Source organism: Orycteropus afer, unplaced genomic scaffold (assembly GCF_000298275.1).
Source record: "Orycteropus afer afer isolate SDZICR_OR568_19922 unplaced genomic scaffold, OryAfe1.0 scaffold00061, whole genome shotgun sequence".
NCBI classification, from domain to species: domain Eukaryota; kingdom Metazoa; phylum Chordata; class Mammalia; order Tubulidentata; family Orycteropodidae; genus Orycteropus; species Orycteropus afer.
In genome coordinates, this window is record NW_006921648.1 from 6,704,942 (window position 1) to 6,719,987 (window position 15,046).

At 45.9% G+C, this 15,046-nt stretch overlaps 1 protein-coding gene across 1 annotated transcript in view; it reads left to right on the plus strand.

Annotated features, from left to right (window-relative positions):
• The window catches only part of RBFOX1 (RNA binding fox-1 homolog 1), a 440,214-nt gene that overhangs the window by 367,779 nt on the left and 57,389 nt on the right, over positions 1–15,046 (plus strand). Inside the window, exon 9 of the mRNA XM_007939608.2 lies at positions 10,104–10,236. Within this exon, the coding sequence (XP_007937799.1) occupies positions 10,104–10,236 (133 nt within the window). The remainder of the gene's footprint in view (positions 1–10,103; positions 10,237–15,046) is intronic.

Sequence of the window (15,046 nt, forward strand, 5' to 3'; positions counted from 1 at the left end):
GTACCTGCTGACGGGGGGCAGTGGGGTTCCTTGGCAGAATCCTCACTTTCCATGCCGCAAACCTGAGTTCAGTTCCCAGGTAACACCCCTCCTATGCAGCTACTACCTATTTGTCAATGGAGGCTTGTGAGTTGCTGTGGTGCTGACCAGGTTTCAGCAGAGCTTCCAGACTAAGACAGACCAGGAAGAAAGGCCTGGAAACCTCCTTAAAATCAGCCAGTGAGCATCCCATGGATCACAGTAGTCAGACCCACATCGGATCATGGGAATGACACAGGACTGGCAACACTTTGTTCTGTTGTGCATGGGGTTGCCATGAGTCACCTAACGGCCACAATGATAACAGCGAGCTACTACCATCATGCGGTCAGAGCTCCTTCCGCTGATAATGAAATACACAGCTTGGAATTGAGTCCAGTGGCCACAACCTGAGTCTTTAGACGGAAGAGGTCAGGCCCCCTCACCACTAACTCATCACGAATCCAAAGTTTTCTTAGAATATGCGTCCTTCATGCATGGCGTCTTAATTATTACCTTTGCAAGTCTTAGCTCAAAGACTACCCTCCATTTTCGCCTGTAACTGGACTATTGTGGTGTTCTGAGTTTATCTGATAATTTAATCAACACACAATTCAGTGATTACCTTCTACCAGTGCCAGAGACACTGTGTTGATTTGTTATGGACCTTTGAGTTGATTTTGACCAAAGGGACCCTAAGTGTCAGAGTGGAACTGCCCCATAAAATTTTCTAAGATGTAATCTTTACATAAGCGGGTCTCTGTCTGGAGACACTAGATGGGTTTGAACCGCCAACCTTCTGGTAAGCAGTTGTGAGCTTAACCATTGCACAACCAGGGATTCTTGGAGACACGCAGTAAGTCAAATAAGGTTCCTTGCCCCATGGACAGAGGGGAGAAGTATGGTGATGATGTGGTTGTTGTTGTTGTGTGCTGTCGAGTCGGACCCGACTCATAGCGACTCCTCCTTGCATTGCCGAGGCAGTATCACTATGGAAGTAGATTGCCCCATCTTCTTTCTGAGGAGTGACAGTGGTAAGTGAAAGAACATGTACTGAGGAAGATGATAAGGGCGTGGGGATCAGAAAGAGGCTGCATTAGGGTAGAAGGAAACTCTTTGGAGGAGGTGATGCTGGAACCCACAGGTATGAGCTGAGGAGTAAAATCAACCTTTGTGTATGTTGTTGCTGTGTGCTGTCAGTGACTCTGACCCACAGGGACCCGATAGGACAGTGTACAGCTGCCCCATAGGGTTTCCTAGGCTGTGATCTTTATGGGAGCAGATCACCTGGTCTCTTCTCCTGGGCAGCGGCTGACTTTCAGAGATGGCCCGAGGAGACAGAACATGGAGAAGCTACTAGCAAGTAGCAGCCAGTGACCCAGGAAGCAAATGAAGCCTTTAAGGGTGATGCAGTTTTATCCTCAAAGTCAAGCTGATATAGAGACTTCGGTCAATAGATTGAGCTTTTGGGCAGTCGAACCACTACCGAATCAGCATCTCTTTCTCTGCAACGGTGGGCATTTCTGTCCAAGTTCAAGTTCTTGCCAGTTCTTTCCACCCGTCCTAATCAGACCCATAACAACCTGGAAACTTCTGGCTAATTTGGATGTGACTAAAACTTTTGTACCATGACGTTATGTAAAGAGATTCAATTACGGTGCCCAATGTTTTGTGAGTAACTACCGCCCATAAAAAGTTAATTAATCAGGGCTGTGTCAATTTCCTCGTGCCATGTCAATTTGCTGCAAGGTAATTAATCACTAATCACCCACCAAGCAGCAGGCCGAGGGACAATCCACGAGCTATTTATTGTCTTTCCCCAAGTAAATGGCACACGCAGCCAGGAAGAAACGCATCTTGCCTTTCATAATATTTTTATCGACACTTTTGCATGTTGTAATGGGCTGCAGCAAAACAAGCAGCTGCAGTTCAATGGAATATGAATATTAAAGAAACAAATGAGGGGAGATTTATAGGACGTTGCGTTTCTGTTATGTCAGTTTTGAGATTAAACCAAGCAAATGAACAGTGAAAAATGACTCTTCCATGTGGGGAATGGTGATTAGACTTGTACATTAATTAGAAATTTTTTTGTTTTCCTATTCAATGCATTTCAAATGAGGATGTCCCATAAGGAACTGTTTGTCCAAAATGTAGATTTATTTACTTCCAAACAGCAGTATTTAATAGCAGCATGCGTTTGATGCTGAAACGAGTCACCCAAATATGTGTTTCGGGGAATGAGTATATATGAATGGGAGAAAGAGAGATTCAACAAATTAAGTGCCATTTTGGGCTTTTTGTAAATGACCAAGTGGATGAAAGACCCACCTCTCCCTGTCAGCACACATGCATGCTTTTTTGTCCAAGTCCTGAAATTACTGAGTCAAAAAAAAAGAAAAAGAAAAATACCTTTCTATTTGCGTTTTGACCTAGAACTTAATATGCTTCAAATTAATTACATTTTCCATTTAGTGTTGCGTAAAGATAGTGACCTCGTTGTACTTCAGCTCTGTTTCTTAAACTAATTAGATGCACCTTTATTAAAGAATATTCTTTTTAAAAAAGATTTTTTTTTTCTCTTTGGAAAAAAAACTAATCAGATGGTTTAGTTATTCCTTATGATGTGTCTTAGACGAAGCTCTGCTTTGGAAACCACCAGAGCCACAGAAACTACCGCTGGCCACGTATCTTGCCTTGTGTGTTAACCTCTTAGGCTGTTTCTTAATTGATGGTCCAGCACATGGAGTGGGAATTTCCCCCAGGGGACACCTGCAGGGCCCGGGAACCTACTCCTGACAGGCGTGTGCACCCCCAGAGTTATGTAAGTGAAACTTTCCTACCGTAACTGCCCTACAGAGCGGTTCAACCCCAAATGGGTGCAAGCATCTTCCAGCCTAGAACTGCCCCCAAGAGTGAGGAGCTATGGTGGTTTGGAGCGAAAGGAGACAAAGAAAGAGCCGCCCACCCATCCTGACGGTACACCTTTTCCAGGGCATCTGGCAGTCTCCTGCAAATTCAAGCCAACGCACAAATGCAAAGAATAATTGCCCATTAAAGCGGTTGTATATTTTTATGGCTTCGATGCAGAATCTGCCCCCCTGTCGAGTTTTGCATCTGCTACTCTTCCATCTCTCCCAGCGCTCTAAAACTTTAATATGCAGTTTATAACCCTCAAGTATTTTCCACTGGTTTTGTGTTACTTCTCTGGGGAGCTCTGCGCTGGTGAGATGATCTCATTTGTGTTTATTTTCCAAGGTAAGCACCATGTTCGTAAAAGACAGAGAGGTGGAGAATACCCACTCGTCACTGTAAATACATTGAACACAGAGCTCATACCAAGTGGGAGGCTGGGGCTCGGTCTCGGACGGGGAGGCAGGCAGCAAACTTGACACTTTGGTGAATTTCCGCTTGGGCTGGTTGATACACCCACACGTTTTCTGTTTAAAAATATTGATTTGCCTCGATGGTTGAACGAGTCTCAGTGGCCTCTCATTACATTCTAAATTTCCGAGTCATTGACTCCTCCTTATTCTCAAGAGCTTTGATGGTCACTAAACACCCCAGAGTATGCCCTGGGTAGACAGCTAGCTGAAGGGTGGGAGTGGGTGGCTGGAAATGTTGATGTGTCAACAAGATGAGGAAATGGTATTTGCTCCGGAAACTCTTCTTTGCTTCTCTTTGGAAGAAACTCGTTTGTAGATTATGAGCGAAATCCAATTTTCATCGAATCATCAGTTTGATTCATACTGGATAAGGTTTAGGAGGGAAACTTTCTGGTGCAATGAACCTAAGATGTTGCCCTCCCTTGGTTAAAGCATTTGGCTGCTGACCAAAAGATGGCAATTTGAACCCACCAGCTGCTCCATTGGAGGAAGATGAGACAGTCTGCTCCCCTAAAGATTACAACCTTGGGAACCCTACAGGCCAGTTCGACTCTGTCCTATAGGATTGCTAAGAGTTGGAATTGACTCAATGGTGGTGGAGTCCCTCCCACACACCCTTTGGTTTTATGTCCCTCATGCTAAGAACTAAAGATTTATACTTTATCCACAAATCAGCCTGAATCCTTACCATTGTTCCAGATTAGGGTCTATTTGTTTATTTATTAACTTAACGTTCAACTACAAAGTAATCAAATGTCTGTGTAGGGGTCCACAGATGTCTGTCATCTATCTGGGTTCTCTTCTTTCTGGTATCGTTGTTTTCCAAACAAGGGGTGTTTTCAAAGGTTGAACAGGGCAAAGGGTTGTGACTTTTCTTTGAAGACTGATTTACTCCATTCCAGCAACAGAAAGGACATTGTGGGCTTGCATTTGACAGTGGGCTTATGCATTTAGTGCTCACATGCTGAATCCAAATGCCTGAGATGTGGCATTGCTAGATGGCAGGATAGTATGAACTCTAAAACAGAGAAAACAAGAGAGAGAGAAGTGTCATGCCACAAAGCAAGCATATGACGGAGATGCTTGCTTGCTCTGTGGTACAAGGATAAAGCCATTTCAGTCTTCTTTAGTCTGTGTCTGGATCACCTGTCCAGGTAATTCCTACCAGTATGCATGTTGCCATGTGCTAGTACCAGTACATCAACACAGTTTGCCCCATTCCACACGGAGTCTAAAGGAAGCCCCACAAACATTGTGTTTTCTGTTCCCTTGATATTGATCATTTGTCTTAGTAGCAAAAGAAGAGTGCTGTGCCATCCTAAACCAGCCACAGGGGGAGAAAGGCCCTGATGGAGATGGAGGAATGCAGGGTGCCCCTGTACATCAGGCAAGTTAGGACTAGGAATGTGCCCCTGCACATCAGGCAAGTTAGGACTAGGAATGTGCCCCTGCAAATCGGGCAAGTTGGGAATGTTCTGCTGCTCCTGGTTGTACCAGTTACTGCAGTCAGGCACCGAGTGTCGCAGTGCTGCCGGAGCATAGGGGCCAGGCTGTGCAGAGGGAGGTGGTGACCAGATGCCTGTGAGTAGGTATCACCTGGCTGAGGGGAGAGTGTGTGCCTTGCCTTACCCAGAACCCTGACAGTCTGCCACAGTCACAGGACTCCAGTCATGGCAAAAGCAGTCCATTTGTCCAAGCCGTCCCCCTTGTCATTGCAGTCAAGCATATTCCACGTGTGCTTGCTATTGTGGGTCAATTATAGCATGCCAACCAGGATGCAAGTAGAAAGTAGGTTTCCATGGATTCTGATTGGAAGACTGTTGAGTCGTTTGCATGCTGTTGATCTGCAAGTACTGGGTAGGTCGCTTGGAGTAGAGGGTGGTGACAGGGAAGGTGTGCAGTGACAGGAGGGGCCTTGTGCCCCCAGAAGGGAGGAGCATCACAGTGTTTAATGCCTGCAAGGGGTCCAGGCACAGGGTCAGGGCCTCCTGTGCCAGCCAGTCTTGTAAACAGAGCACAATAGATGGAGACCAGTGCTTGCATTCGAACCATAGGGAGTCCTCCTTCATGTTGGTCATTCAAGCTACTTCTCTGCTCTTACCCCTGGGGCAGCTCATGGCAGCCTATTCAGGAGGGGGTGGGAAATAAATAAATAAATGTATATGTATGTCTATACAACTGCACCAAACTCACTGCCATTGAGTCGATTCCAAGTCATAGCCACCCCTATTGGGTTTCCAAGGCTAGAAATCTTTACAGAAGCAAATTGCCTCATCTTTCTTTCTACAGAGCAGCTGGTGGGGCCAAACCACTTACCTTTTGGTTAGCAGCCAAATGCCTTAACCACTATACCTCCAGAGACCCTTTATGTGTGTGTGTGTGTGTGTGTGTACATATATAAAGGTACCTGGGTAGCACAAGCAATTTGCAATCAGCTGTTAACCCCAAGGTTGGCAATTTAAAACCACCCCCTGTGGTACAGAAGAAGAAAGGTCTGGCACTCTCCTTCTGTAAAGGTTACAGATAAAGGAAACCTATCAATCAGTTCTGCTCTGTCACGCTTGGGGTGGCCTTTAGTCAAAGTCTAATCAACAGCAATGGGTTTACATATAGATATTCACATGTTGTTGCTGTTATGTGCCGTCGAGTCGTCTCCGACTCATGCCGACCCCTCCTTGGGTTTCTGAGGCAGTATCTCTATGGAAGTAGATTGCCCCATCTTCCTGCCGAGGAGGGGTTGGTGGGTTTGAACTGCCAACCTTCTGGTTAGCAATCAAATGCCTTCAGCACTACACCATCAGAGCTCCTAGTTATTAATATACACATATAAAAAAGAATAATTAAGCTGAAGGAAGGAAAGAATGAGGAGGAAAAGAGAAGAAGGGGGAAGGCAGTAAGGAGGGAAGGAACACAGGGAGAAAGAGAGGGAAAGGAATAAAGGGAAGAAAGGAGGAAGAAGGAAGGGAGAGAAGGAAGGGCTGAGATGCTCAGAAACCATGACAACCCTTAGAGCTTCCCCAAGAGGCCCCTGGACCAGCTCTAGACCATCCACAAGAAAGACGCAACCAAGCACGTCAGCCAGCTGGGAGCTCTGGACTCCGGGACTCTGTCTGTAGCTTGACCTGGCAAGCATCTTTGTTGTGCCTGAGAGTACCGCTCTCCACGGAAGGTGGAGTTCCCGTGTTCTCCAGAAGGAATTCCTCAGTGTGCCTGGCTGGGGCCACCGGAGAGAGTCCGTTTGTCACCTGTAGATACCTGTCCCCACGTCAGGAGAGACATTTTCTTCCCAGCACAAAACGGGTACCGAGCGCCCTCCTGGCTCGACTCTTGTCAGACGTGCGCCCCTTGCTCTGTGGCCGAGCTTCTGTTTAATGTTGTATCTCGACATCTAAATCCTCCAAGAATTATTGTAAAACCTGCTTGTCGCCGGGCGGGATCTTGTCTCGCTCAGTCTGGTGATAACGAATGGGTCAGTCTCATTCCCGCGTTGCCTCACACAAGCAGCCAGCTGCTCCACCAGATTGTGAATTTCACATTTTCTTTATTTCAAAATCCAGGACATTCCTGGGAAAAGTTAATATTTGAACTGTGGCAAGAGATTCCGGGTCATACCGGCCTCCTTCGTTTTCCCCCCGATACTGCAACAAGCATCTCATACCTCGTTGCCACTGGGCTTTTATAAGATGAGCGTTTCTCCACTTTCCCCATTAAGATTACAGGGCTTTGCATGTACAAGGTCATTTGTTGGAACACTTGTGGGACACGTTGGTGCTAGAGGCTGGCAAGCTGAGTATTAAATAAAAGTGCACGAATTGTCTGTGACAGCCATTAAGAAAAGGTTAAACTTAGCTGTAGTGGTCTTCTCAGGCACAAATAAATGCAGTCATTCTGACTGGCTTCTGCCATTGCAGCATGGCCTCATCTTGAAAGAAAGATACGGTCGAACCCACTATAAGGCAAGCGGGCTATTCTCCAGTCAGGAACACACAGAATTCCAGATAATAGCCAATCAGCCTGTACTTCCTGTTCACGTGTCCTGTTGCAGCCTATACAGTCCCACAGGGTGGCACAGAATTGGGACTGGTCCTATGGTAAGCTCCACCCAATCCTCGCCCTTCCAACTCCTGCCCGACCCAGAGCAAACCAAACCCACCGCCATCGAGTTGATTACACTTCAGAGAGAGTATGTCTTTAGGACAGAGTAGCACTGCCCCATAGAGATTCCAAGGCTCTCATCTTTCTGGAAGTAGACTGCCACAGCTGTCTGCTGCAGAGTGGCTGGTGAATTCAAACTGGCAACATTTTGGTTGTTAGCCAAGGGCTTAACCACATGCAAACATACAGTGACCACAGGTGAAAAGTCAAATCAAACCCATTGCTGTCTAATCAATTCTGACTCTCACAACTCCACAGATACAGAATAAGACTATTCCATAGGGTTTTCTCAGCTGTAATCTTTGTTTGTTTGTTTTGATTTTGTTGTTGTTGAGAGGATGCACAGCTGGACTGACACCAATTCCAGAACTTCTCCATGCACAATTCAGTGTCTCCGATTACATCCAAGTTGTGCAACCATTCTCAGCCTCCTTTCATCATTTACACAAACTCACTGATCCCCTAAGATTCTTATCTAACCTTTCGAGTTGTCTGTTAAGATCCATGTAAATAGATCTTCAAAGAGCACCAGGCTCAGTGCCAGGATTGTTTACTAGTTAAGCTAAATTATTGTTTGGGTTAAAGACTTCAGCTTCTTCTTAAACCATTGCTTTAAGGTTTTAAGATGATCTCAGAGCAGTAGTTTCAGGGGTAAATTCTGGCTATAATCTTACCAGGAGCAGATTGCCAGGACTTTCTCATGCTGTACTGTTGGGTGGGTTTAAACCAACAACCCTTGGATTAGCAGTCCAGTACAAACCATTTGTGGCACCCAGGGCCCATGGGTGTAGGGTATAAATCTTTGACCTTCCCTCAGGTAGCAAGCAGTGATTTCCTGGGGTCTCTGACATGTACTCTTAAGTTTCCCTTCCAAGATTATTTTAGCCTCTTCCTCCCCTTACAACCTTCACCTGAATGCATGCTTTATTGTTGTCGTTGTTGTTACATGCTGTCGAGTCAAACTCGACTCATAGCAACCCCTCCTTGGGTTTCCGAGGCAGTATCACTATGGAAGTAGGATTGCCCAACCTTCCTTCCGAGGAGTGGCTGGTGGGTTTGAACCACCAGCCGTCTGGTGAGCAGGCAAGTGTCTTAGCCACTATGCTTTAGGTGGGTGGAAAGGCTTCTCCGGTAATGGGATGAGATGGGGTTGAGTGCTTCTCCTCATAAAGGCAATGGTAGCAGAGGGCAGAGCCCCTCTGGGCAAATAGACTGTAGGCTGGAGAAGACTTTCACACACTACGAAGAACCACCTCCTCGTGGGATTTCTCTTGTTTCGTTACCATACCAGAGGATGTCTGTCTCCTTCCTAGCCTGAGTCTCAATAAAACCACACCCACTGCTGTCAAGCTGACTCTAACTCAGGCCAACCCCATGAGGCACAGAGTGGAATCCCTCCATAGGGTTTCCTTGACTGTAATCTTCCTGAGAGGAGCCCTGGTGGCACTCTGCTGTTAACCACAAAGGTGGGAGGTTCACACCCACCAGCGGCTCCACAGGAGAAAGATGTGTCAATCTCCTTCTGTAAAGATGACAGCCTTGGAAAGCCTTCGGGGATACTTCTGTTCTGCCCTGTAGAGTTGCTGCGAGTTAGAATTGACTTGGCATGGGGTATAGGGGTGGAATAGGGGGCTTTGAGTGTTGGTCATGATCTGTTTGCTGGGATATGAGTGGTTTGTATGCTATGGCACATACACGTTTCTTCAGGAATACTGTACTTCAATTAAAATGTACAATGAGCACTGTATGGACTAAAAGGAAGATGTGCAAAACAAATGAAAATGGGTTGGGCAAAAAGCCACAAATGAAAAACTGACATTTAGTCATACAATCCAGCCCTAGAGATTCAAACTACTCATGTGTTGAAATATGTGCATTCGTCCTACATGGGCATATGTCATGTGTGTAAATATACCTACATACACATACATGGATGCAAATTCACTTCCACGTATGCATACATACATACACATATATATACCTGCATCATACACATACACACAAAGGTGCCATCAGTTGACTCCAACTCTCGGCATTTCTTACAAGGCATGTCTGGTTGTACTGGAGCCTCCCACCTTTCGGCTAACGGCCAAACACATCAACCATTTGCACCACTCAGGGGTCCTGTATACACACACATATGTGCACACATCATACACTCGGACATACACATGTATATAACGTGATTGAGAACACATTGCACATATATTCTTTTGTTGTTGTTGTTGTTCATATATATATATGCATATATAATTATTATTTTAATTGAGGTGTTTGGCAGTGAGCTTTTTCTCCTGTGATAAAGAACTCTTCATAAATATTTGCTGTTTACAGTATTCTTTTGAGCAGAGGTACCATGATTTTAACCAGACCGTCCTTAGCCTCTGCCCTGCTGTGTACATTTAGACCTCAGCCTCTGGGACGGGGGCTGGAGGTGGCCTGGGCCTTGGTCCTGCCAGGAGAAGGGCTCCTGGGGGCAGGTACCGCCGTGGTAGGCACGCACGCCTCTGACCAGCCTTTCTCTGCTCTCTCCTCTCCCCGCAGTGCCCGGCTTTCCGTATCCAGCCGCCACCGCAGCGGCAGCCTACCGAGGCGCACACCTGCGTGGCCGCGGCCGCACCGTGTATAACACCTTCCGGGCCGCGGCGCCTCCGCCCCCCATCCCGGCCTATGGCGGGTAAGTGGACCAGCCTGCTGGGCCCTCCTGCACAACCCTCCCTTTCCTAGAGGCACGGAGCTGTTTGTGAGTGCATGCTGGTCTTGACACCCCCCTCCCAGAGCCACCCCCCCCTCAAGCATGTAGCACCCCCTCACATCCCCCTGGCGTGCAGCACCTTGCAAAAGAGTATTGAAAAATGAGTGTCATTTGTCCTGTCATGGTTGGTGCCTTTAAGCATTCGACGTGTCACATGTTGTTATGTAAATTCTCTTTGAGACTGAATGCTGGAGATGAGAGACGTGGTTACAGCCCAAGTCGGATTCCAGAGGATTGCAAACTCCTGGTTATAAGGAGGTTGGATCACATTTGCCCCCTGAATTCACCCACCGACCGAGCTTTCCACACATAACAGTCACTGGGGTGGCATTGCTGTCCTGTCCAAAGACACCTTGCACTGCGAAGTTCATGAACTTTGTGCTAAAAAGAGGAAATGAGATGTGTCATATGCAGACACTCTAGAGCTGAGTGACATTGGGAGGAAGTTTTGTTGTAGGTGGGTGTTTTTCCAAATTGGCCTTTGTCTTCTTGTCCCCTGTATGGGGAAAATGCACACTAAACCATTCCCTGTGGTCAGCTGGGGCCTTCTGTGCATGGACCCTCATATTTGCAGGTGAACATCGAGACATGTTGGCAAATGCCCCTCAAAACCTACTCATGTGTTGCCTGTAATCTTGAGACCCCACTCTTTCTGCCTTGCTGCTAGGGTTGACAGTAGAATATTCCGGCCTCTCTGGAATAGGAAGGTCAGAAAGATGTCCTTAAGGCACTGGTCCTCTACCGAGGTGACTGTGCCCCCATTTGGCATGGTTGGAGACATGTCTGATTGTCACACCTGGGGGAGGTGCTTCTGGCATTTAGTGGGTAGAGACTAGGAATGCTGCTCAATGTGTGCAGGACATGCCCCCACACACACACACAAAGAAGAAAGAATGATCCAGAGCCAAATGTCTGTAGCGTGGAGCCTGATGAAGCCCTGCCGAAGGGGAACCCAGCCACGTCCAAGGTGGTCTGATAGGAGATTTCTCTGGCCAGCGACTGGCTTTCTGGTTGGCAGAAAGAATATGACAGCACTTAGAACAGTGTAAAGGGGCTAATGACATATGTTTCTTTCTTTTTTGAGCTTTGTTGCTTATAGATCTTTTAGAAAACCTCATTTAATCTCCATCATCTCCCCATTGTGAGAAAGGGAAACACAGTTTTTCCAATTATTTACTCATATCTCACCCATTCCAAAATAGAGCAATTGAGGTGTTGTTAAAATGCATATGGTAAAGCACAGTTAAGAATGTGAAGGGATGGATAGATGAAATCATGAGAAGGAGAACATGAAGGCAAAGAAATAAGACGTTGCCCACTGGGTTCCATGTGTGGACATTAGGGTTGGGTCAACAGCAAAGAAATAAGACAATACCCACTGGTTCCATGTGTGGACATTTGGGTTGGGTCAAAAGCAAAAAAATTTTACAACGCCCACTGGGTTCTCTGTGTGTAGACATTAGGGTTGGGTCTACTCTGGGCTTCTTAGTGGGCAAAATGACAAAATATTTTTAACCAAAAAGATAGTAATCATAAACCAAGGAGGAACGGACCCTAAATATTTGTCACTTCCCCCAAAGCATCTGCCCTTCTTAAGTGTCATGTATCTTGTCATGTGACACCAGGGACCTTCAATAGTGCAGTACGATCATTACCCCTGTTACTCCACATGGAGACTATTTTTTGGATCAAGAAATGCAGAAATCATGATTTGTTATTCCCGAGGCCACAGTGGGTTATGAAGGGGGAAAAAGACCCAAGAAGTTACCCTCTAGGTTTATGTAATTACAAAAGGAAGATTCATAAGCCATAAATGCAAAATTGCATGTTTATACCACATGAGTGTCTTTGAACACTGTTACCTCTATAGATGGTAATTGTAGCTTTTCAGTATATGTACCCTCAGTCTTTCATGACTATATTGAAAATATATATATATAGAGAGAGAGAGAGAAAGCAGAATTATAAGGCTTATTCTCCCATGAACACTTTATAAGACTTCCAGAAGAACACACCTGCTGTGAAATGAAAATTTGCTAACTTGGAATGAAGATGCTCTTTGCTGGGAGTAACTGTATAACTCATGATGCCTTGTTCACCAGGGAGAGGACCAGGTGTCTCCACATGGTGAAAGTGTGTGTTTGTGAGTGCCAGGAATGTGGTGTAATTTTAATATTCTAGCAATATACACTCAACATGTTGGTTAGAGTTGTGGCTTGTGCCTCTTTGTCGACAATATCATGTTTGGAATGCCAAAAGCACACTTAGGCAGAATTCCCAGAGAGGGGCAGTAGGAAGGACAGAGGGGCAAGAGTCAAACTGCACAGAGTGAAAGCTATATGTCAGTAGGAAAGAAGGAAATTCAGCTGGTTGCCTAGGTGTTGGCCTAGGTTACAAAGCCCCTCAAGTACGTTGGTTCCTGGTGAGAAAGTGTGATGCCAACACCACAGATTGAGGCTTCCCTCCTCATCTAGATTGCTTCCCGTGGGCCTCAGCAGTAGCGTTTTGGTCTTTGTCCTCTTGGTATCTTTGGGCAGTGCTCTGACGTTCATCGAGGGGGGAGTGGTGACACATCTACACAGCTTCCCAGACCTCTCTTGAAAACTGTTTGGAGTGAACTCTGCTAATTTGGGTAAAGAAAAGATGTCCGATCTCAGAACATGTTTCTGGAGTTGGCTAGTATGAGAGGGAATGCCACAGGTAGCACCTTGGGGAAGTTTGACCCTAATTCAGCCTCTCACACCAGGTTCCGAGGCTGGGTCTCTATTGTTCAGTATAGACATCATCCAGGCTTTGTGGTGTCAATTTCTTGATTTTTGATCCCACTCTGTATTATCTGATGCTTAAGAACCTTCTCATTTAGTTTGTTGTTGTTGTTAGGGATAAGCAAGTTGATTCCGACTCATAGTGACCCCATGTAATGGAGCAAAACTGCCCTGGAGGGTTTTCTAGCCTATCATCTTTATGGGAGCAGATCCTTGGGTCTGTCTGGGTAGGTTTGAACCACCAACCTTTCTGTTAGCAGACAGACACTTCACCATTACACCAAGGCTCCTTCTCATTTAGTGTGATTCCATCCTGGGAAATGAAATTGCCGATATACATGGTCATCATACTTTCCAAAATTCTCTCTAGCTTTTCGCTTCTTTTTAGTGTCATTTCTTATTCAAATTCTTAGATGGTTTTAAAATGGTAACAAAAAAGCCTTTCAATTGAGGGCATTTTTGGAAAGTAGTGCTTCAACTTTTTTTGGAGGAGGTAGGATGTTCCAGCTGCCTTTAAAAATCTGATTCAAAAGGTACAATTTTCATTTAAAAAAAAAACTGTCATATAAATGCACACACATGTACACACAATTTTATACAACTATCAGTGAATTCTTGGGTCCACCTGATAGCCATTCAAAAACAGCTAGATTTGAACCCATTAAAAAAACTTTAATTGGTTTTCCAGTTGGATGGGGCAGCAGGGAGAGCAGTTTTAAATAGACTTTGCCTCCAGAATCTATTTGTGCCTGGTCTGTATTATATTACACAAACAGATTGTATAGTTTGGGGGCATCCTATATTTTCCTTTTCTTTTTTTAAGCAAACTAATTTGCTCTGTTGCAATCATTCCCTGCTTGCATGCATCCAAATATTTAACCACTGTTATTACTTTCCTAAGAAAATGAGAGGTGCATTGGCATTATGTTCTTGCAGAAGCATATTGCAGTCCCTAACTGATTAACAAGCAAGACAATTCCTTTTGCATGGCTATGCAGATCATCTCTGCATTAAAATAGGCCTGCACCTGTTTAATGCAGGCCCTCAACGCCTTCCTTCTGCATCTCAGCTGCGATCCATGGATCTGTAGGTACATACTGGACTTTGAACCCTGAGCCCACATTCCCTTACATATCTGATATTTTAAGTGCAGCCATTTCCATGGACCTTGAAAATATGTTTGGATACATTCTTGGGAACTGTCAGGAGACTTTAGTAAGGGTTTTGTTAGGCCCAGCTTTCCCTTACAAACAGAATCTCGGAGACTGCCCTTCAGTGTTATCCCAGTGTAAGGTGAAATAACATTTGGAGATGGCATGTCAGTATAGCAATGATTCTCCAAATGTGTAGCTTGCAGACCTGCAGTCCCTGGATGGTGGAAATGCTTAACGTGCCCAGCTGCGCACCAAAAGGGCTGAGGTGTGAGTCTACCCGAGCATGTAGGCACAAGGGCCTGGTGATCTCTTTTCAAAAAAACCAGCCACTGAAAACCCCATGGGGCACAGTTCTCTTCTGACACTCATGAGCTGGAGTGGGTTAGAGGGCACACCATACATGGGTGATGCGAAGGGTTAATGCACTCGGCTGCTAACCCAAAGGGTGGGAGGTAAAGTCCACTCAGAGCCACCTTGGAAGAGAGGTCTGGAGATTTAATTAAGGCAGCCCCTGACAACCCTGCGGAGCACAGGAGGTCCCCGTGAGTCAGAATCTTTTCAGTGGCCATTGGGATAACGGTAATCCTTAGACCAGCAGCCTCAGCATCACCTGAGAAACACATTTTCCACACCCCCCAGCCCCACCACCACCATCCAGACCTATTGGATCAGCTGCTGTGGGCTCGGGGCCCAGCCATCAGCATCTCAACACGCACTCCAGCTGATTTGGACTCACACTCAAGTTTAACCACTAACTGCCTGCCAGAGGGGCTAAAAGTTTGGGCCATGGCGCCACACTGCCGGGGCCGGAAT